Genomic DNA, 25,292 nt, shown 5'->3' with positions numbered 1-25,292 from the left:
TCCCCCGCTGTGATATTGCTGGAATATTGCTAAAAGCGGTGTAAAATCATACTCACTCACTCACTCACTAGTATCACTATGCATGGTACTTTAGTGTCGCTATGCATGGTACTAGTATCACTATGCATGGTACTAGTATCCCTATGCATGGTACTTAAGTATCACTATGCATGGTACTAGTATCACTATGCATTGTACTTAAGTATCACTATGCATGGTACTTAAGTATCACTATACATGGTACTAGTATCACTATGCATTGTACTTAAGTATCACTATGCATGGTACTAGTATCACTATGCATGGTACTAGTATCACTATGCATGGTACTTAAGTATCACTATGCATGGTACTTAAGTATCACTATGCATGGTTCTTAAGTATCACTATACATGGTACTTAAGTATCACTAAACATGGTACTTAAGTATCACTATGCATTGTACTTTAGTGTCACTATGCATGGTACTTTAGTGTCACTATGCATGGTACTTTAGTATCACTATGCATGGTACTTTAGTGTCACTATGCATGGTACTTTAGTGTCACTATGCATGGTACTTTAGTGTCACTATGCATGGTACTTTAGTGTCACTATGCATGGTACTAGTATCACTATGCATGGTACTAGTATCACTATACATGGTACTAGTATCACTATGCATGGTCCGAGTATCACTATAAACATGGTTACTCCAGTAAGTAAGGATTGTGAGAGTACAGTGCAGTGAAAGATACAAATTGCTTTTCCTTATGACATCCATTAGACATGGCACACCTTCCCACAACAATCCACCTGAGGTGCATATCACATAGATTAACAACACCTGAATACTCTAGACGTATCAGTTACCATTCTTTCTCCAAACCGTGAACCCTTAGCGAACAACAGTTGTCTTTCCCGATAATAAGTGCACTTATTCTAAAATTAAATTCACACCCCACAAAGACAAGAGACCAACCACATTGACACAAACTGTAGTGCGAAGATGGGGCAAAATTTGCAGGAAGCGCAATGGATCGAGACTAGTTTATCCCCAACAGCTTCTGTAGATTGCAGACACTGTTGTATCCAGGCAACCTGCCAAGAGATTAGCAGTAATGGTGTGGGTATCCCTCTCCGAGTTATCCGATAAGTAAATGGGTCTTTATGCAGCAAGTTGAGGGCTGATGCTGAACGTGTAGTATTGTCAACGTAAATCGGCCCTTCCCTCAGGATACGATCCCCCACAGGATTTACCCACAGTGTCACACAGCAGAAGGCTGGGGAAATACTTGGAGCAAAGGTTTGTTTCTTTGGGAATGTTCCTTTCTATAGTTTTTTCGCCACTGTGGAGGAAAATAGGTGTCTGGTTGCAGAATATGTTGTATGTCTGTTATGATTACTTTGTTTGGATCTTTTTGAAGTGATGTTAGCAGTTTGCAAGAACCTAGGTTCTTGGGTATGGTAGATTATCAGGTACAATATAATAATAACTCATCCCCAGTACAGCTCTTTCCTGGCTGGATTAACAAAGTCATGTTATGAGTTATAGCAGGATTACTTTGGTACATAGGGCTGTTATATGCATCATCTGTTACGTTTTCTACCATGAGCCGGAGGCAAGTGGTTATATAATAAAACCTAATATTATGGGACAAATAAAACCCCATGTACGCCTTGTGATCCCGCTACAACAAATTTATCTCAATGTCATGTTTAAAATGACATTGTAAAAGAATTAAAACAAATTCTAAATTGATTTTCTATCAATGTTCAATTGAGCAGAGGTTAGTTTGTGCTATGTCACATGACTTCCATTGACTCAGGAAAAAGCATGCAGATTTTTGCTAATGGAAGCGGGGGTATAAGGGATTTATTCGACGACTCAGAAATCTACATGCAGCCCGTCTTGCTTGTGGCGGGGTTACTAGGGATTTATTCACCTGCTGAGAAATTTATTTCCCTCCAAGGTGGGATACATAGTATTTAATCAGGGTCACTTGGACCAGTCAGATCTCATCATTCTGACATGGAGGTATGATAAGTACTACTGTAGCAAATTGTTGCTCTTGGCAGCTTATAATAGATGGATCAGAGCCGTAACCTTCTCATAACCACCTTAAACTTGTGGGGTTTGGGTTGTGTTCTTCTAGATGTATGTAATATAAGTTCCTGTCGAGATAGTCAGGAAGACTTATGGGGTACAGATGGGGGTGTCATTGATTGGAAACTTAGTATCGATATGTCAACTCAAATGTATCACAAAACATCAGTTAAGAATAGAACTAATTGCTCTGTATGTGTGGAGGTTTAAATGACCTATCCTGACCTACAACTACAAGTAATCAATTTAATCCTAAATTTGAACAATTAAAATAAGGTCTGTCGAGAGATAAATGTACTTTCATAGAAGTATGCTGTACAAAATGAGGGACATTTGAACATGTTTAATGAACAGAATTTCAAATAAGATAACCTATAATATTTCTCATTTATAAATATTCTGGTTGTCACACAAGCATCCATAGGAGTGCCCTGTGGTACACTAATGAGAGGAATACCATATTTCCTCTATTGGAGGCCTCAGTGTCTTATTGATTTCATGCAAGCCTTTGACCTTATATATATTAGTCTAGCGTCAATTCTGTTTAATGCTGGCAAATCACTTTCCTTACCCATCTGGATGTGACTGAGAGTAATCATTATATGCCATAAGCTGATATGATAGGGATAATTATTTCATCAAATGATGGACCCAGCGTCTGAAAGAGGCCGGCTTCTATTTTTGTCGTGATGTTTATATGACCCAGCTTCAATTAGAACACTGGCGTCTAATAGAGGAAGTACGGTACATTTCTATCCCTGACCTGCATGAGGGGACTTTATGTGTGTGAAAATAATCCTCCCAGTTTGTGCACTAGTTGCAGGAATAAGGACAGCCTGCTGCCCAAATATAAAGCTCATAAAGCCAGATGTTCCCACTCCAAGCCGGCCAGCGACACAGTGATGTAAATAATTGGGGCGTTCATTTACAATGTTACACAACAACTATAAGCTGCCCATAAAACTCCCAGAGAAATGCTTCTATCAATGTATTATAGCTGCCCCTATTGTTGCTGTAGAGAAGGTTAAACATATTTTATTCTCAGGAAAAGAATTGGGCACAAGTTATCATAACTCAAAACTTAGAACTAATACGCCTCTCCCACAGATTTACATGATAATAGACCCGTGAAAATTCTGGGGTAGAAACGGTCTTCAGCAACCCATATTTGCCGTAAAAGGCGACTATGCTTGTCGTAAGAGGCGACTAACGGGATCGGGTGGTCAGGCTCGCTGACTTGGTTGATGCATGTCATTGTATCCCTATTGCGTGGATCGATGCTCATGATGTCAATCACTTGATTGTCTGGTCCAGACTCAATTATTTTACAGAACGCCGTCATATAGCTGGAATATTGCTGAGTGCGTCATTAAGCAACAAACAAACAAAACATGATAATATTTTCAACCAATTCTTTAATGACAGAAAGGAAAGAGGAGATATAGAGAAACATATGTATTTCATTATATATATGTTATGATGTTCATTCCTAAAAATGTTTTCGTTGACATGGTTAGGTAAAGCTGCATTAAACAAGTATCAGATCAACATTAACATCATGAGTATATTTCGACCTGTGAAGATCCGGGGTAGAATAGGTCTTCAGCAACCCATGCTTGCCGTAAAAGGCGACTAATGATGCTTGTCGTAAGAGGCGACTAACGGGATCGGGTGGTCAGGCTCGCTTGGTTGATCCATGTCATCGATCCCAATTGTGTGGATCGATGCTCATGATATTAATCACTGGATTGTCTGGTCCAGACTCAATTATTTACAGACCGCCGTCATAATAGCCGGAATATTGCTGAGTGCGGCGTTAAACAAGAAACAAACAAACAGACACAAGTACATTTCACAATTAACAACAGAAAGTGCTAGGGATACTTGCCCCTATGTGAAATATGTAGGATGACCAGGCATTGTTGAGGTAGTGTGAAAATTTTAAAAGTGGGATATTTTATGCTTATTCATTTATCGTTTATATCAGTATTATGTATTGTAAATCAATACATACATGTACTGTTTTCGACGTTATAAGCCTCCCACTGTCATAGGTGAGGTGAAATGGGGTTTAGCGTCGCGTCCAAGATTATTGCACATATATAGCGACGTGCATGCACATGTATGTGTGTTTGTGTGGCTGCTTGTACTAGTCCGGACTGATGCCGATTTATAGTGCTAGCACACTGAGATACCATGCCGCAGTTTAACATGAATACCCCACTCAGATACAGTATACTGACTCCGAGCCGACCAGTCCTTGTTTTAGCCCATTAATGCCGAGCGCCAGACATGGTAACATCAAGTACCATCTTTTAACGTCTTTTGGTATGACGCGGCTGGGGATCGAGCCCTGGACCTTCCGCTCTCCGGGCAGACGCTCTACCATTAGACCATGGAGGCAGTCCCCACTCTAATAAGCGGCACGGCATGGCAATATTTGCTATTATATTGGCTAGTGAACAATCCCATTTAGCACCCCTTCCGTTTGATCAATGTACAAAAGACTTATTCATTCGCGTATGATACACACTTGTGTGTTATATGCACCCTTAATTATGGGCCATTAAATTCTGGAAAATATATCTGTCATATAAACATTTCAGGCAGTCAGCATAAACCACAAAATTTATCTTTCAACTCTGTTTTTTGCCACCAAAATATTATTCTCAAAAGAGCCACCAATTTCTAACTTTGAGAGCGCCCTGGGCACTTATTACATCGAATACAGTATTTAAAAAAAAGCTTTTTTCAAATGTTATATTGTAAGCAGTACATTTCTATAAATACAAGAGCCTTTAGGCAATACAGACATTTTTCATTTATTAAAAAGGTGCATCTGTATTGCCTCAGGCTAAGAACAGCGACATGTTGCTTTTTTAAACATGTCGACAGCAAGCTTATGATATCCTGAACTTATTTATTCCTAAAAGGGATTAAGTGCCACAGTTTTTAATCTCAAAAGGATTAACTTTTAAACCTCTGAATTGTTTTGAGTACATATACTGCCATTATCACAAGTTTCGGTCAATTGTGATAAAAATATTATTTTTTGCCTCAAAACCTCTTGACATAATGGTTGAAGCTGTCTGCCGATAGAGAGCCATTCATAAAGCCACTTAGGTAGAGGGACCCGTGAAGGTCCGGGTATTGAATGGGTGTTCAGCAACCCATGCTTGCCATAAGAGGCAACTGACGGGATCGGGTGGTCAGGCTCACAGACTTGGTTGATGAATATCATTGTATCCCAATTGCGTAGATCGATGATTGCTAATGATGTCAATCACTGGATTGTCTGGTCCAGACTCAATCATTTACAGACTGCTGTCAAATAGCTGGAATATTGCTGAGTGCGGCGTTACAACAAAGGTAGAGGAGCCTTGAACCTATAGGAGCCACACAGCTAGAGGAGCAATGGAGCCACCTCATGGATGAGTCGTAGACTAACATATAGTCTCTGAAATGAACATATCGTACAGAAAAAACAGTTGCTCAGTTATCTTAATAAAAATATAATAAAAAGGGAGCCCAGTGATTCTCTTCATTTTCAGATACTGCAGTAATCTAGACTTGCCAAACATTATAGACTTGCATGGGCTGTAGTTGATATATTTGTATCAGGGTCTGTAAGACATACTACTAAGGATGAGTCGCTAAGCTAGCCACAAAGCTGCCACAAAGCTAGAGGAGCAATGGAGCCACCTCATGGATGAGTCGCTAAGCTAGCCACAAAGCTGCCACAAGGCTAGAGGAGCCATGGAGCCACCTCATGGATGAGTCGCTAAGCTAGCCACAAAGCTGCCACACAGCTAGAGGAGCCATGGAGCCACCTCATGGATGAGTCGCTAAGCTAGCCACAAAGCTGCCACACAGCTAGAGGAGCCATGGAGCCACCTCATGGATGAGTCGCTAAGCTAGCCACAAAGCTGCCACACAGCTAGAGGAGCCATGGAGCCACCTCATGGATGAGTCGCTAAGCTAGCCACAAAGCTGCCACACAGCTAGAGGAGCCATGGAGCCACCTCATGGATGAGTCGCTAAGCTAGCCACAAAGCTGCCACAAAGCTAGAGGAGCCATGGAGCCACCTCATGGATGAGTCGCTAAGCTAGCCACAAAGCTGCCACACAGCTAGAGGAGCCATGGAGCCACCTCATGGATGAGTCGCTAAGCTAGCCACAAAGCTGCCACAAAGCTAGAGGAGCCATGGAGCCACCTCATGGATGAGTCGTAGACTAACATATAGTCTCTGAAATGAACATATCGTACAGAAAAAACAGTTGCTCAGTTATCTTAATAAAAATATAATAAAAAGGGAGCCCAGTGATTCTCTTCATTTTCAGATACTGCAGTAATCTAGACTTGCCAAACATTATAGACTTGCATGGGCTGTAGTTGATATATTTGTATCAGGGTCTGTAAGACATACTAGGATGAGTCGCTAAGCTAGCCACAAAGCTGCCACAAAGCTAGAGGAGCCATGGAGCATGATGACTCCATTTGCTGGCCCATGTGCTTGCCACAGTGACATCAATGCCTCACATCTGGAAATAACTTGGTTTTTAAGTAAGCCGCAGCACACATGGTGTGACATGTCTTCTTACCAACTCCTATATTTAGTAGGGCGTAACAGATCGTCAAATAGATGCTGTAAGGCGATAGAGTGTTCCAGGAATAAATGAGCGTCTATTTGCGAGTCCTGCAGTGCCAGCATTTGTCGAACAAACCTCGGTCTGCCCGAGGACCGTGTAGTGTAATATGGTTGGCAGTAAGTGCATATGTAGACTAATGTCGTGATAGGTGGCATTTATCCAGCTAATTGGACCAAATTGCTCCTTGGATAAACTTATGTAATCAGAACCAGTAATTGAAGATATTGTGGCAGTAAATTAAGGTTTGACTCAGATGTCAGGGGCCAGAGGACTGGGTGGGCTGCCTAATGATACAGAGATTATTGAGGGAGCGGATTTCTGTATTGTGAATATAGTAAACTTGAAATAAAATTGTTCTGTGTGAGCCTATGGCAGCATCCTACATATTTTGATCATGAACTCCCAATACATGATAATTATGTTACATAAAAACACAAGGGTAATAATCTTTTTATCCTATGATATCATTTATAGAAATGGTAAAAATAAGTTTAAGATGACTGTCACTCTATGGAGTAAGTTCAGAAACCTTGTATAAGTACAATGTCGGGTTTCAGAAGCCTCCCTATTAGTTGGTTTGTTTGTTTGTTGTTTTACGCCGCACTCAGCAATATTCCGCTATATGACGGCGGTCTGTAAATAATCGAGTCTGAACCAGACAATCCAGTGATTAATATCATGAGCATCGATCCACGCGATTGGGATCGATGATATGTATCAACCAAGTCAGAGAGCCTGACCACCCGTTCCCGTTAGTCGCCTTTTACGACAAGCATAGTGGCCTTTTACGGCAAGCATGGGTTGCTGAAGACCTATTCTACCCGAGATCTTCACGGGCCCCTCCCTATTATACAGGGGAGAACGATTTGCATCTGTGGTTTTCAGAATTTGGAATTGCTTTTTTTCAATTGGGAAATTTATTTCTGACATTTGCTGCAGATTATGGGCAGAATTAGCCTCTAGTGAGATCTTGGACAATCCGTGAGTGATACCAGGTTTATTGAACCAGTCCTTCACCAATACATATTTAGATAAAAAAAAATTATATGTTCATTTTTTAGATTCTGTTGCTTTAGGCACGCATATAGAACTTGAGCATGCACAGTAAAAACTGTTTTGTAAGCTCTGAATAATTCCAGTCAAGCTCTGAAAAATTCCAGGTATGTAAAGACTAAAATTTATTAAAGTTAATGCTAATCAAGAGACCAATTCAGGCTAGTATGCACAATACCAAGCAGGCTGAGTGTGAATATGATTATGGTGTTGATTTTTCCTGTTTAAGACTTCACAATATAATATTATACAATAATGTTTAGTTTTTGCGAAGAAAAAGAATCAAGCCTTTTCAAATATGTATTTGAAGTGCAGGTGTATTTGCTGTTCATGGTCCATGATAGGAAGACTTATTTAATGTGACGCTATTCTTTTCTTTTTCGCTCTATATTGAGCGTCTGCCCAGAGAGCGGAGGTCAGTGGTTTGATCCCCGGCCGTGTCGCCATGTGACCCCATTCTTTTCAATGTATAATCTCCATTGGACATGTCAAAGGTCAAGGTTGTTCCACAATGCGTCATTTTTCACCAGTTTTGAGGAAACATTGACATGGGATCTCTGCAAGGATAACATTAAGCAAGATCAGTTTGACCTATGTTGATCCTCTAATTCACTCAAGGATAATTTCTTTATTAATGATTTATGTTCTTGCGTCAACGAATGACCTGCATTGGCTCCAGGCTGAGCAAGCTTCAGATGACCTCTCTCAGTTGAGTCATAGGATGCATTATCCATTTAAAGTGAATTACCACATCTTATCTGATTTTCTTTTATCTTTTCTCACAAATCAAAAGGACTTCCATGGTCTTGTGGACATTGAGCGTCTGCCCAGAGATAGGTCAGTGGTTTGATCCCGGGCCGTGTCATACCAAAATATGTTAAAGATGGTACTTGTTGTTACCCTTCCTGATGCTCGACATTAAGGGGATAAAACAATGACTGGTCATCTTGACGTATACTGTGTCTGATTGGGGTATCCGTGTTAAACTGTGGCATTGTGGCATCTCAGTGGGCTAGCACTATAAAATCGGCATTAGTCCGGATTAGTGCTCACACATACACATACGTCTGCATGTAATTGCAATAAAAAACATGTACGCAAGATTATTGAAATTTAACTTGCAAACAAATATGATGGTTTTTGGATCACTTGAAACAAATTTGCTAGGACTGCCTGTTGGCCCAAACCATGTCTCCATTTAAATTCAATTCACTCACTCACTCCATCTCTCACTAACTCATTCACTCACTCACTCCATCCCTCACTCAATCCCTTACTCACTCCATGACCCCACTTACTCACTCCATCCCTCGCTCATGCCATCTATCACTCACTCTTTCTATCCCACACTCACTCATCCCTCACTCACTCTTTCTATCCCACACTCACTCTTCCCATCCCTCACTCACTCTTTCTATCCCTCACTCACTCTTTCTATCCCACACTCACTCTCCCCATCCCTCACTCACTCTTCCCATCCCTCACTCACTCTTTCTATCCCTCACTCACTCTTTCTATCCCTCACTCACTCTTTCTATCCCTCACTCACTCTTTCTATCCCTCACTCACTCTTTCCATCCCTCACTCACTCTTTCTAACCCTCACTCCATCCCTCACTCACTCCATGACCCCACTTACTCACTCCATGACCCTCACTCACTCTTTCTATCCCTCACTCACTCCATGACCCTCACTCACTTACTCCATCCCTCACTCTTTCTATCTCTTACTCACTCTTTCTATCCCTCACTCACTCCATGACCCTCACTCGCTCCATCCCTCACTCTTTCTATCCCACTCACTTTTCCCATCACTCACTCTTTCTATCCCTCACTCCATCACTTACTCAATCCATGACCCTCACTCACTCACTCCATCCCTCACTCTTCCCATCCCTCACTCACTCACTCACTCCATGACCCTCACTCTTTCTATCCCTCACTCACTCTTTCTATCCCTCACTTACTCCATGACCCTCACTCACTCCATCCCTTACACCATCCCTCACTCACTCTTTCCATCCCACTCACTCATTCCACCCCTCAATCCTCCACTGACTCACTCAGGCCTGTATTCTTCACCTAACAATGTTTTAATGTAACCACCTGTGGTTCCTGTGCGCTTCGGGGCAACAGGTTTAATGTGTGGCATGTTGGCTGGGAGAGCTTGTTGTACGTGAATAAATATGAGCAAGCAAATATGCACAGGTGTTGCTGTACATAAACAAACAGAATATCTGCATGACTCCCCTTGCATGTCATGCATCAGCAGTGGAATTGTTTTCAGCCATATTAAAGTTTGCTTGGTTTGGAATATGACCTGGAAAAGAGTCAGTTGATGTAATCATCATGGTGCCCCAAGATCTGGGGTAGAATAGGTCTTGAGCAACCCATGCCTGCCGTAAAGGCGACTATGCTTGTCGTAAGAGGCGACTAACAGGATTGGGTGGTCAGACTCCCTTACTTGGTTGATGCATGTCATCGATCCCAATTGCGTGGGACCCATGAAGTTTCGGGGTAGAATAGGTCTTCAGCAACCCATGCTTGCCGTAAAGGCGACTATGCTTGTCGTAAGAGGCGACTAACAGGATTGGGTGGTCAGACTCCCTTACTTGGTTGATGCATGTCATCAATCCCAATTGCGTGGGATCCATGAAGTTTCCGGGTAGAATAGGTCTTCAGCAACCCATGCTTGTCGTAAAAGGCGACTATGCTTGTCGTAAGGGGCCACTAACGGGATCAGGTGGTCAGACTCCCTTACTTGGTTGATGCATGTCATCGATCCCAATTGCGTGGGACCCGTGAAGATCTGGGGTAGAATTATAGGTCTTGAGCAACCCATGCTTGCTGTAAAAGGCGACTATGCTTGTCGTAAGAGGCGACTAACAGGATTGAGTGGTCAGACTCCCTTACTTGGTTGATGCATGTCATCGATCCCAATTGCATTGGATCCATGAAGTTTCGGGGTAGAATAGGTCTTGAGCAACCCATGCTTGCCGTAAAAGACAACTATGCTTGTCGTAAGAGGCGACTAACAGGATTGAGTGGTCAGACTCCCTTACTTGGTTGATGCATGTCATCAATCCCAATTGCGTGGAATCCATGAAGTTTCCTGGTAGAATAGGTCTTCAGCAACCCATGCTTGTCGTAAAAGGCGACTATGCTTGTCGTAAGGGGCCACTAACGGGATCGGACGGTCAGACTCCCTTACTTGGTTGATGCATGTCATCGATCCCAATTGCGTGGGACCCGTGAAGTTTCGGGGTAGAATAGGTCTTGAGCAACCCATGCTTGCTGTAAAAGGCGACTATGCGTGTCGTAAGAGGCGACTAACGGGATCGGGTGGACAGGCTCGCTGACTGATGGTTGATCAATGTCATTGTTTCCCAGTGGAACAATGCTCATGATATCAATCACTGCATTGTCTTGTGACTGGACTCGATTATTCACAGACCATAATAAAGCAGGAATATAGTGCAGAGTTAAACAAACTAACAAACACACTATAATCAAAATACAATTCTATGAACGTATACCCAAAAATAAGATGAACATCTTTTGAGAAAATTTTCCCTTTGCTTTAAAAACACATCAAAACAAATTATGAAACCGCAAGACTCCAAGACAGGGGGCCGACAAGATGATAATAGAACCTTCATCATGCAAGTTGGGCGCATTAATCAAACTGGTCATTAAAGTATGGCATGAGGTAAAACTAACAGCCTCGTAGACCCATAAACAGATTCATTAAGGTGATATAACTGTGTGAGGCAGTGTAATCATGTTGTTAAGCGCATACGTTGTGTGGGATTTGAAGGAGACTGCCCTTCCTATTTCCACCAGCCTGTATCACTGACAAACAGCGGGCTGACCTCCTGCTTATGATATTGCCTACAGTAACAACATAATAGTCACAACTCATAACTCCACATCTTGTCCCTCGTCCCAGGAACAAGGAATTGGAGGATGTCCGGCGTTGTCGGGGGTATGTTGGTTTCATTTGTAAGATCCTGTTGTTGCTTTGTGTTCTGCCAAAGTCCAGTACTGCAAGCTGGAATCATGATCATTGTTCTCCCAGAAGAAAGTAATATTTGGACATTTTCCGATCAATTTCTTTACCAAAATCTGTCTTTAGGTCACAAGCATGTACTTATCAAATGCAACGTTGTAGTAGTAATTGGCAAAAGTCCTGTAGTCCTTGACAAACTGCCAAATAGTTAAGGTATCATAAGGATTAGTAGAAATATGACATTTTTAAGTGTTTTGCTATTTGTTATCATTATAAGGACTAGTGGACTAAAAATGTTAGTTTCAACAGCTGAAATGGTATAAATTTATTAACGTCATGTTTGTCTGTCTGTCTGTCTGTCTGTCTGTCTGTCTGTCTGGTTGTCTGTCTGTCTGGCTGACTGTCTGGTTGTCTGTCTGTCTGTCGGCTGGCTGACTGGCTGGCTCTCTATCAGGCTCTGGGGGCACGGGTGGCCCAGTCATCTGAGGCGCTGCGATTTCGCTGTGCAGAGTTGCGTCCCTTGGGTACACCAGAAACCTATGATTGTGGGTTCGAATCCCACTGAAATACCATACCACAGTTTAACATGGATATCCCACTCAGACACTAATACTGACGGACTCCGAGCTGACCAGTCCTTATTTTATCCCCTTCATATTATGCCGAGCTCTAGGTAGGGATGGATGGATGTTCTTTTCTTTCAGGATGAAAATAGATCAATTAATCAAATGTTTCATACTTAGGCCAAATTAATTAATTGTTTTACAAGAAAATGTTTTTGAAATATCTTGATGCAGGAGAGAAAAAATGGGGGAATTTGTTCAAGTGTTCAGGGGCCTTACAAAGCAGACTTTTTAGCCAACAGACAGAAAATGTTCACAGCTAGAGACTGTACCATTAGGATTCACATTAACCAGATCGTCATAAAGAGACAGTAGTCACTCCGTAACAAAGCAGCGGTAGAAACTAACAGTTTCAGTCCACTTAATAAGTCCTTATAATGATAGCATATAGCAAAACCTTTAAAATGTGAAAATTCTACTAGTCCTTAGGATACCTTTACTATTGGGCAGTTTGGCAAGGACTATAGGACTAGTGCCAATTTCTATCCCTGCAAAGCTTCCATTATCATCACATATTTCTTGAGAAATCATTTGAACTTTTGGAGTATTTTTTTTAACGTTCATCAAATGCAGAAACTTCCATGGTCACAACTCTGACTGCCTTGTATTTCAAATTGAAAGTTACCAACTCGTACAAAGTGGTTAAAATGTCAACATCACTGGGTTTGTGTTTTTCTACAGATGCTTGAACTATTCCTGGATGTTCTTATTGCTAGCTTTATCCAGAGCACAGAGCAACATGTCGCTGACAGTCGTCAGTCATGACAGTTGCGCTCCCTGTCGAGGTTGAAGGACTTCACATTTGTTACACTGAACTAACTTGACATATTAGGAAAAAACTATCAAAATGTACAAAAACAACTGGATTGGTTTTTTTGGGTCCATGAGTTTTCTTGCATGTTTACTGCCATTCTGAGTTTTTCAATAATGGGCTCAAGAAACATACAAGCTGATTAGCTTTAGGTAGAGAATAAGCCAATAGCTATAAGGCATTCATACTGATTAAGGCAATGATGTGAATTTGAAATAGCCTAAAAAAACATTAAGGTGAATTGTATGTTTTGTTTTTCCAGTGGGAACGCATGTTTTTTGTTGTTGTTGTTTTTTGGGTGGGTGGGTCAGTGGGGGAGTTAGGACTTTGGGAAAAATTTGATTGTTGGGTTTTGTAAAATGTAATAATTTGGTCTAGCCGTCATGTAATTTTGTTTGTCTCGTAATCAGATCAGTTCATGTCAGTTTGTTTTCAAGCTGTCACAGTTTCATTTGTAATAACTGTCAGTCTGACCTGTTCTTTGTTGTGTTGTGTATTTATCAATCACAGTTCGCAGTTGCGTGGATCAATGCTCATGATATCAATCACTGGATTGTCTGGTCCAGACTCGAATATTTACAGACCGCCGTAATATAGCTGGAATATTGCTGAGTGCGGCGTTAAAAAACCAACCAACCAACCAACCAACTGTGGCAATTCCGAGTTGGAATTGCTACCCGGCAACCTTGCCATGCTGGTCGAAAGAAGCGTCTTAAGTTGCTGTCATATAGCAGGAATATTGCTGACAACACACAACATCAACATATGCCACATACCTGTGTATAAGTGCCGCCTGTATCACCTGGTCTGCTGAAGACAGGTGCGGTCGGGTAGCCTAGTGGTTAAAGCGTTCGCTCATCACGCCGAAGACCCGGGTTCGATTCCCGACATGGGTACAATGTGTGAAGCCCATTTTTGGTGTCCCCCGCCGTGATATTTCTGGAATATTGCTAAAAGCGGCGTAAAACCATACTCACCCACTCACTCACTGCTGAAGATATGTCATTAACAGTTCTTATTTAACTACAAGGATGATGGTGATGATGATGATTATTGATTGTTTGTTGTTGTAAGTTTAACGACCAACTCAGCAATATTCCAGCTATATGACAGCGGTCTGTAAATAAATGAGACAATCCAGTGATTGACATCATGACCATCAATCCACTATCACCTGTAATCAACCAATTCAGTGAGTCTGACCACTTGATCTCGTTAGTCTCCCCTTACGACAAGCATAGTTGCCTCTACGGCAAGCATGGGTTGCTGAAGGCTTATTAGGCCCCAGATCTTCACGGGTCGTGATGATGATGATGATGATGGTGATGGTGATGGTGATGAGGATGTGTCAATGATCATAATGGATGATGATGACAATTGTCAGTGGTCACCCGCAATTGAAGTGATGATGATGATGATGATGATGATGATGCGTCAATGATCATAATGGATGATGATGACAATTGTCAGTGGTCACCCGCAATTGAAGTGATGATGATGATGATGATGATGATGTGTCAATGATCATAATGGATGATGATGACAATTGTCAGTGGTCACCCGCAATTGAAGTGATGATGATGATGATGGTGATGGTGATGGTGATGGTGATGATGGTGATGGTGATGATGATGATAGTGATGATGATGTGTCAATGATCATAATGGATGATGATGACAATTGTCAGTGGTCACCCGCAATTGAAGTGATGATGATGGTGATGGTGATGGTGATGGTGATGATGATGATAGTGATGATGATGTGTCAATGATCATAATGGATGATGATGACAATTGTCAGTGGTCACCCGCAATTTAAGTAGTGATGATGATGATGATGATGATGATGTGTCAATGATCATAATGGATGATGATGACAATTGTCAGTGGTCACCCGCAATTGAAGTGATGATGATGGTGATGGTGATGGTGATGGTGATGATGATGATAGTGATGATGATGTGTCAATGATCATAATGGATGATGATGACAATTGTCAGTGGTCACCCGCAATTTAAGTAGTGATGATGATGATGATGATGATGATGTGTCAATGATCATAATGGATGATGATGACAATTGTCAGTGGTCACCCGCAATTGAAGTGATGGTGATGGTGATGGTGATGGTGATGATGATGATAGTGATGATGATGTGTCAATGATCATAATGGATGATGATGACAATTGTCAGTGGTCACCCGCAATTTAAGTAGTGATGATGATGATGATGATGATGATGATGATGATGATGATGTGTCAATGATCATAATGGATGATGATGACAATTGTCAGTGGTCACCCGCAATTTAAGTAGTGATGATGATGATGATGATGATGATGATGATGTGTCAATGATCATAATGGATGATGATGACAATTGTCAGTGGTCACCCGCAATTGAAGTGATGATGATGATGATGGTGATGATGGTGATGATGGTGATGGTGATGATGATGATAGTGATGATGATGATGTGTCAATGATCATAATGGATGATGATGACAATTGTCAGTGGTCACCCGCAATTTAAGTAGTGATGATGATGATGATGATGATGATGATGATGTGTCAATGATCATAATGGATGATGATGACAATTGTCAGTGGTCACCCGCAATTGAAGTAGTGATGATGATGATGATGATGATGATAGTGATGATAGTGATGATGATGATAGTGATGATGATGATAGTGATGATGATGATGATGATGATGTGTCAATGATCATAATGGATGATGATGACAATTGACAGTGGTCACCCGCAATTGAAGTAGTGATGATGATGATGATGATGATGATAGTGATGATAGTGATGATGATGATAGTGATGATGATGATAGTGATGATGATGATGATGATGATGTGTCAATGATCATAATGGATGATGATGACAATTGACAGTGGTCACCCGCAATTGAAGTAGTGATGATGATGATGATGATGATGATGATATGAATGATGATAGTGATAAATAGAATTGATAATAACATTGATCCTGATGGGAATCATGGTTTGAAATTGGAATTAATGCCCACTCTGTATTCAAACTATTACTTGCTATAAGTTCTGATGTGAACACTTAAGCCAGTAGAAGAACTGAGCTGTGATGATTCTGTTCTTACTGTAGACAGCATTATAAGCAGGAGGAAAGCCTGTTGTTTGTCAGTTATATGCTGCTGAGACAAAAATGATAGTCTCTAAAATGAACATATTTGACAGGAAAAAAACAGTTGTTTATTAATAGTTATAAACTATAATAAAAAGAAGCCCTAGGGCATTCTTCAGAAAGTGCAGTAATCTAGACTTGCCAAATATTATAGACTTGCATGGGCTGTATTGGTTATATTTGTTTCAGGGTCTGTATGACAGACTTAAGAAATGACTGCTCTGTGTGGTTCTAATTTGTTTATTGACTCTCACTTGAGCCATGAGATCAGAAACCAGAGAAAATAACCCTGATAGTTGTAGAAGAATAACATTGACTCTTATGTCATTAATTGAGTTTTCTGGAGTACAACTATTGAAGGAAAATTGAAATTGATCCACTTATTAGATCAAGAAAATTTGAAAAACAGCACAGCACACCAAACTCATGGAAGTGAAAATGTTCTTTCTATTGATCTAAATCGGCAAGATTCTGGTTAACAAAGTTAAGAATGCTTATTTCATGTCAGTTACGTGGTGTGATGACATCTTCACCCACTACTGCTTACAGCTATAGACAAGATCGTATTGATTCAGCAGGAAGAAAGACATGCGACTCGGTATCACCAGCCATTGGTTGGTGCTTTGTGAGGAAATGGTAGGTTTTATCTATAGTAATTTTGACTTACGTGAGCGGAGTTGTTAGAAATTGACAGGCTGCTATTGATTAGCTGATTATATGAACCTGTTATGGACATCCATGCCAAAGCAACATGTCATTTGTGATATTGACAAGAAGCTGGTAGGCCCCAGACTTTGACCATGGCGAACGCTGCGATGTCTCTTCTCTGTGCCATTGTTGAAGGTAGCAATTGGCAAAAGCTTTGAAGTGAAGTAACTTCGATTTGGTGGGAGTGTATGGAGGCTGACGTACTGATTTTACATCCAATGCAAACCTGGGTTGTGTGATGGTAGTTGTTGGCTGGGGCTGAGAACTACTGAAATGACTTACTTAGTTTTGGTCTCAGTTTGGTGAGCCTCAAGTTCGGTTATGATTTGTTTGTTTGTTGTTTAACGCCGCACTCAGCAATATTCCAGCTATATGACGGCGGTCTGTATATAATCGAGTCTGGACCAGACAATCCAGTGATGAATATCATGATCATCAACCACGCAATTGGGATCGATGACATGCATCAACCAAGTCAGCGAGCCTGACCACCCGATCCCGTTAGTAGCCTTTTACGACAAGCATAGTCACCTTTTACGGCAAGCATTGGTTGCTGAAGACCTATTCTACCCCGGAATCTTCGATTAGGAAACTGATTCTAAAATTTGAAAGTGTGCTTTAAGAACTGCTTTAAGCTAAGGGTGGTCCTGGTAATGTCTCAGCGGTGATCTCTGTCGGGATTCCTGGTTTACTGAGAAATGGTCCCCAGCAACCTTTACCATTGCTTGTAAGTAGGATGTGACCTAATGGATCAGGTGGCCTGATCCTTGGGACTTGTTGGATAGTAGGATTGCAATGATTTACCAACTGTGCGATCCAATAGGTTTCACGATACTTGCATGTGCTCTTATCTGTGGTGCATAAGCCGGCATATTTATGGACTGGATGGCCAAATACCTGGCGCTCTGACGATTTACAGTTGACAGTGTCAAGGATGGCACAATGGATGTACATATTTACAATTTCACTACTGATTTTCTCTACTAATTAGTGTTTGGTGTGACAGTTCTTAAAGCAGACATTGAAGGGAAGAATCAATGTTTTTTATCTCGAGGTGTGCTTATATAGTATTGAATCTAAGGGCCCCTAAAGTTTGACCCTTTAACATCAGGGCAATGTGATGGACCACTTGACTTTAATGTTTAATTGTGACCATTTGTGTCTATAAGGACTTGTAGGGGCGGTCAGGTAGCCTAATGGTCAAAGCGTTCACTCGTCACGCCGAAGACCCGGGTTCGATTCCCGACATGGGTACAAAGTGTGAAGCCCATTTCTGGTGTCCCCCGCTGTGATATTGCTGGAATATTGCTAAAAGTGGTGTAAATACGCATACTCACTCACTATAAGGACTTGTTGATGCATGTCATCGTATCCAATTTCCTATTTCACAAACACTCCTCGAGAATCATGTTTAGTTTCTCTTCTCTCAACATTTCTGCACCAGTTTAGTAAGAGGTTAACATTTAGATTGACCATGGGCCTATTTTGATTGTTTCATAGAGTCATGTTTAGTTTGAGTAAGGGAAATTCATAAATAGTTAATTGTATATTCTACTGTGCAACAGATAGGACTGTTCATTGCTGTCATCTGTTACAAGATGCTCTCAAGTCTGAAACTGAAAGTGTGAAGTCTGAAAAATAGATCATAGTTCAGAATGAATTGGTGAATGACTTCATGTACATAAGTTGAAGATTAACAGTGTATGGTTTTAGTGTAGAGCTGGGTCACCTATAGACTCTCATTGCCATGCATACGTTTAATACTGAAGTTATTGGAAGTGTGCATTTTGTAACCTACATTTGTACATGTCATTAAGACCCGTGAAGATTCCGGGGTAGAATGGGTCTTCAGCAACCCATGCTTGCCGTAAAAGGCGACTATGCTTGTCGTAAAAGGCGACTAACGGGATCGGGTGGTCAGGCTCGCTTACTTGGTTGATACATGTCATTGATCCCAATTGCGTGGATCGATGCTCATGATGTCAATCACTGGATTGTCTGGTCCAGACTCAATTATTTTACAGACCGCCTTCATATAGCTGGAATATTGCTGAGTGCGGCGTTAAACAACAAACAACAACAACAACATGTCATTATTTTAAAACACTGACCAACAGTAACTGAGAAGGAAGTAGGTTCTCACAAATATACCTTGTGTGGTAATGTGGCTGCCAAATCAGCTGTTTCAATCACGAGATGGGGATTGTGATTTGATAATTTGTAGCTAGATTTCACTAGGAGTGGGATGATGTAGTTATGTTCTTCTCTTCTGTTGCAGGACATTCAGAGGTGCCTGATGGTGCTGAACCACCCACGCCGTCATCCGCCACCTCCACACCATTGCACCCGTCACCAAGGGTGCGGGCCAGTGTGAGTAGATCACGTTCTTCATTAACTGTGTCACAAGTGTCCGCCCGGAGAGCGGAAGGTCTGGGGTTCGATCCCTGATCGCGTCATACCAAAAGATGTTTAAAAATGGTACTTGTTGTTACCTTGTCTGGCACTCGGCATTAAGGGGCTAAAACAAGGACTGGTCAGCTCGGAGTCAGTATACTGTTTCTGAGTGGGGTGTTCGTGTTAAACTGCGGCATGGTATCTCAGTGAGCTAGCACTATAAATCAGCATCAGTCCGGACTAGTACAAGCAGCCACACAAACACACACACGTACATGCACGTCGCTATATAAGTGCAATAATCTTGGATGCGACGTTAAACACCATTTCACTTCACCTATTGTGTCACAGGTACAGTCTTAGAAATTTGTCTTTTTTAAGACCTGTCCAGGTTACACACAACCAAATGTTTTCCCATAGACTTCTATAGTAACGTTATGATTTTTTTTAAAATAACTAAGCATTCAACAGCTATTACCTGTATGTGTGTGCACAGTTTGGCCTTAGAGCAGCAATAAAAAAAATAAAAATGACTAGCTTAGCCAGCTCCTTTTCCGAGTACCGGAAGCTAAACACACCACCCCCAGTTTCGCACCAAATGTCACCTACTTGAAAATAGCTGTGGTCACATTCAGTATAAGTCATCATGTTGAAAAAGACAGTACTAAATATAGAAAAACATGGTCAGTTTTAATAACTGGATGGATGTACATTTGAAAGACATAAAAATCTTACAGAATATCCTCCAATCACAGCCTGCAGATATCTCTCGATCTGCACTGAAGGCTCCCTACGAAAACCGCACTCTCCAAACTGGTACTGATTTGGTGTAGTAGAACCTGTATCCAGAGGATCTCAGCAATGCTGTCCTGAAAAAGTTATGAATATTAGCTTGCTTATTTCAAATAATTTGTAATATTGTCTGTAATGTTTTCTGAAAATTAAGAAAGAGAAGTCAGGTGAGCTACAAAACCTCATGGTGTAATCCTCTTCTCACTGAAATATGAACATACTCAAACACGAAAATAATAAGCTTTACTTCCCGTTTCAAAGTTACTAGCTGGTTATATAAGAAGTTAAAATTCCTGTGAATATCCTACCTCTATTTCATCATTGCCATAAATCCTGTTTTTTGGCTGTCATCACACTGTAAAAATCTTGAGATTTTCAACAAGTCCTCTTCAATGTCAATTATCCATAATAAGTTGTGCAGACAAAAGTAGTACTGTATTTTCTTGAGTATAGTGCACCCTTTTTTTCCAAAAAACACAGCTGTGTAGAAGGGGTGTGCATTATACACGCAATAATGAGTTTTAATGGGTTTTTTCCCCCAACGGAAAGACATTACCGTGAGCACGTAACACCGGAAATACCATGTCAACAAATCCATACTGAAGTACGCAAATTAATAATGTAATTACACAGTCTGGCTATAAAAAGTGTTCTTTGTATATCTGGACTTATGTTTGTAACTTATTTCATTCATTTTATTCAAAATTCCTTTCAATATTGTTGTAATTAATTTCGGCGAAATCTTCTGATCGCTTAACTCACTGTTATTAACAGCAGCCACGGTCAGATTACTGCTATTGACGCCTTGAAACAAACTTTAGTTGACTGAGAATGGATACATATATCATAAATGCCATACTTTGACTCGCTAAAATTCATATTTGTTATAGTTTGATGATTCTATGTCAACCCGTAGTTCTCGCGATCACATGCGCAGGAGCCTCGACGGTGACTGGTCAAACCTGTTCGATGGGAAAAATAATAACCGACAAATGCTTCTGAACAAGAAAAAGAACTCACTTCTTTCCTGTGTGTGCTAAAGTCAATGTCTGAGTTTTTGTCTAGCACCCTACGGTAGCTTTTCACACTATAGTTTAATTTATGCCTTGTTTCATTAGTGTTCCAAGTTTGTAGCTTATAGGTCCTGCTTGAACAAGACAAAAATGTTTACTATGTTTACATATTCTGTAAGTTATATTTTGTTATTAAGCCCTCAAGTACTAGTAGTCAATGAGAACTAAGATCATTTGATGTTAACTTGTCCTTATTGATATGTTGTCAGACTTGGCAACTTGGTTGATGGCATGTCATCTTATCCTGACAGTGTTGATCACTGCTCATTATATCAATCACTGGATTGTCTGGTCCAGACTTGATTATTTACAGACCGTCACCATATAGCCTCCGAGGACTAGTGGTAGAGCGTCCGCCCGGAGAGCGGAAGGTCCTGGGTTTGATCCCCGGCCGCGTCATACCAAAAGACGTTAAAAGATGGTACTTGTTGTTACCCTGTCTGGCGCTCGGCATTAATGGGCTAAAACAAGGACTGGTCGGCTCGGAGTCAGTATACTGTGTCTGAGTGGGGTATTCATGTTAAACTGCGGCATGGTATCTCAGTGGGCTAGCACTATAAATCGGCATCAGTCCGGACTAGTACAAGCAGCCACATACACACACACGCACGTGCATGCACGTCGCTATATAAGTGCCATAATCTTGGACACGACGTTAAACCCAATTTCACCTCACCTCACCTCACCTCACCTGTTAAAACAGTCTTTTAAAATAACTCCCACTTTCATATTTATCTGATAAAAACCTGACAATCCGTTCAGTACAGTTAAATAACCAAAAAGAAAAGCTTCTCATAAAAATTCATAACAAAATATACTTGAAAAATAATAAATTTACTTTAAAGTCCAATTAGAAGTACCAGTCACACAAAAATACTATTAGCTCCAAAACAATCTTCGTGTCTTGTGCCGAGCACTACAAGATTCGTATTCCTCACATTAACTCATTATTCTAGAACGGCTGTCTGTCATCAAGGGCTTGCGATGCTGTAACCTCCATTGGGACATAGTTCATAATGCAATTATCTCCATCTTAAGCTGCGCTCTCTCATTTGATGTCAGTGGACAGGGTTAATATATTGTACAATCACTTCACAATAGAAAACTAATTAGAGGAGGTAATGAATGTGTCTTTGATCAAGACTCAGCCCCAGGCGGAGCTTCACAAGGTCGTCTCGAGAATGTGGACACTTCTGTAATTTTTGTCAGGATGTTTTATCCTACTGACCTACTTGCCTTTCAGTCATGTGATTCTGGAATGTGGTCATCATAAATTGATAATGCTTTGTTCCTGAACTTGGTTGGTTGGTTGGTTTGTTGTTTTACGCTGCACTCAGCAATATTCCAGCTATATGGTGGCGGTCTGTAAATAATCGAGTCTGGACCAGACAATCCAGTGATTAATATCATGAGCTGGCCGTAAAAGGGAATCTATATTTGTATTAAACTTAACACCCTTGTTACCTGTTGGGATTCCCGGAGTTCAAATCCTAATTGCCCGGATCGATGCTCATAATATCAATCACTGGTTTGTCTGGTCCAGATTTGATTATTTACAGACCTCGTCATACAGCTGAAATATTGCTGCATTAACATAACTATTTTTTTCAGTCACTGCCGGAAACGATAACATGACCTCTTATGGAGAAAATTACGACTTTATGAATTATGCAGTCATAAATAAATAGAATAAATAACATTCTGTGTTGGCAGAGCGATGATTAAGAAGTATACATTTCCCTATTCCTAATTTCCTTATTAGTAATAGATATGTTATTACACAAATGTAGTCAAAAAATCTCCCAGTCCAGACACATGTTGATGTGGTAAGTTCTTGTCTTGCTGTCGTTCTGTTATTGATGGTGAGATGTTCTTGTTTGTTTCTTGGCAGAATTATGGTACTGTATTCCCTTGATGCTGTTGTTGTTCTCAGATCCTTTTCTTTCATTGGCGTCAACATAAATATTTGTGTGATAGGGAATCACCTAGGACAAGCATTGAATATCGAAAAAATGGATTATAAGCTGCACATGTCAATAACATTGACAGGATGTGTGGGATTTTACAAGCTGGATGACACTCAGATCAAACTCTGGTTATAAACTCAGTAACAGTACATGAAGGTTCGGATTGCAAAACACACCTGTTGTTATTATTGTTATAATAATAATATTATTGTTGTGGTTATTATTATTCTTGTTGTTATTATTGTTACTCTTGTTACTTTTGTTCTTGTTATTACCCTGGGGCGGTCGGGTAGCCTAGTGGTTAAAGCGTTCGCTCTTCACGCCGAAGACCCGGGTTCGATTCCCGACATGGGTACAATGTGTGTAGCCCATTTCTGGTGTCCCCAGCCGTGATATTGCTGGAATTTTGCTAAAAGCGGCGTAAAACCATACTCACTCACTCTTGTTATTACCCAAGACAGGTTCACAAGTAACACTGAATAATTAAGAATCGGTGCTATATTTGTTTGTGACAGTTAGAACTTTTGATCACCATCAAACGTTTGTAATCTGATGCATATGTATTCACAAGACAACAACTGGCCTATCAGCCATTGCGTGATTTTTAGAATGAGCAATGACAACGATTAATACATATTAACTGTAAGCGGAGTGTGTTCTGTATCGGAAGCATCTTATATTAGGGATAAACAATATATTAAGTATCATGTAAACCTTTGACAAGCACAGTACATATAACTTATTCCCAGTATACAATATACGATATGGACAATTTCCTCTATTAGACCCCCGGGCTTCTATTTATTTCGGACAAGCCTTTGACCCGGCGTCAATTAGAGGCCCGGCGTCTATTGGAGGCCCGGCTTCTATTAATACCCCCATTTCACTATGACCACGAATTTAGGTCCCCAAAAAGGATCATTAATTGTATCAATTGATCGACCCGGCATCTATAGATGACTGGCGTCTAATAGAGGAAATACGGTAGTATTCACTTTGTCATATGCTTCTCACCATTTGATAGGGAAACTGAGATAGCCCATACTCACAGTTGTTGATGGAACAGGTACATTATTGACCTGTGTATTTGCGTTTAATCAACTTGAAATGAAGCTCCACATGCTTCAGTTCCGTGGCAGTATTGAATACTATTTGTATGACAACATTTCTAGGAGTTGGTCACATTCAGACCTCACCTGGATACTCCCAATCTCTATCAAAAGTTGACTAGTACATAATGTTGTGATATCAGTCAGTTAAGTAAGGAAGCCTAACTGAAGTTGACCACATATGAATGCAATCCTAGAGTGAACGGCCTCATTTATGATAAAGAGCCATGTACTGATTTGCAGCCAATGCTTGTTGACAGAAACTCACACACAACAGGAATAACCTATTGAAACGTATTGGGGACTTTTGGCAACATGTATTCTATTAGTTGTTGACCTGTCTCGGGAATTGGGGGTGGGGGTGTGTGTAGAGAAAATAGGGTATAACTTACCCTGTATGTGAGATTTATGTATGTACTGGGACTCGGTAGAGGCGGTTGGCTACAAAAACACGAGAAAGCACAATTTTCACCTGTTTATCTTAAATATCTTCACAGACATCTTGACAGCACATGATGAAAACACATCCAGAGTTATTGCCCTCGCACTACAATCAGATATGCCAAGTTAAGTTCTCTAAACTGTATTTAAAAGATGTTTAGGTTTTAGAAACTTTTATCATATCATTGTATTCGCAATGGTAAGAAGTGCTGCAATTCCCATTGGGGTGTATGAAATTTGTAATTATCTGTCAGTGGTGTAAAAACTGCTTCATCAGTAATCAATTAGAAACGAGTATCTAAATGCATGACATGATCAAGTGTACTGATTAAGCAGCCATTGCATTGATCATCTTCCCGAGGCAATGGAGTTAACTGACTGTAAAAGTCCAGTTACCACCCTTGCCAAA

The 25,292-nt window shown here is 40.7% G+C and overlaps 1 protein-coding gene across 12 annotated transcripts in view; it reads left to right on the top strand.

Moving 5' to 3' along the window:
- Positions 1-25,292, top strand: part of LOC124113695 (oxysterol-binding protein-related protein 8-like) — a 151,975-nt gene that overhangs the window by 88,271 nt on the left and 38,412 nt on the right. For 10 of the 12 annotated variants that reach the window (XM_048385504.1, XM_048385506.1, XM_048385505.1 and 7 more), the window contains one exon: positions 19,386-19,477. In XM_048385504.1, the coding sequence (XP_048241461.1) occupies positions 19,386-19,477 (92 nt within the window). Of the gene's footprint in view, positions 1-1,171; positions 1,286-11,623; positions 11,774-19,385; positions 19,478-25,292 lie in introns of those variants that run through there. The other 2 variants (XM_048385513.1, XM_046474177.2) reach the window with 2 other exon arrangements.

This window comes from Haliotis rufescens, unplaced genomic scaffold (assembly GCF_023055435.1).
Source record: "Haliotis rufescens isolate VD_foot unplaced genomic scaffold, xgHalRufe1.0.p SCAF_6, whole genome shotgun sequence".
Classification (NCBI taxonomy): Eukaryota; Metazoa; Mollusca; class Gastropoda; order Lepetellida; family Haliotidae; genus Haliotis; species Haliotis rufescens.
This window is presented reverse-complemented; position numbering and strand designations above follow the sequence as displayed.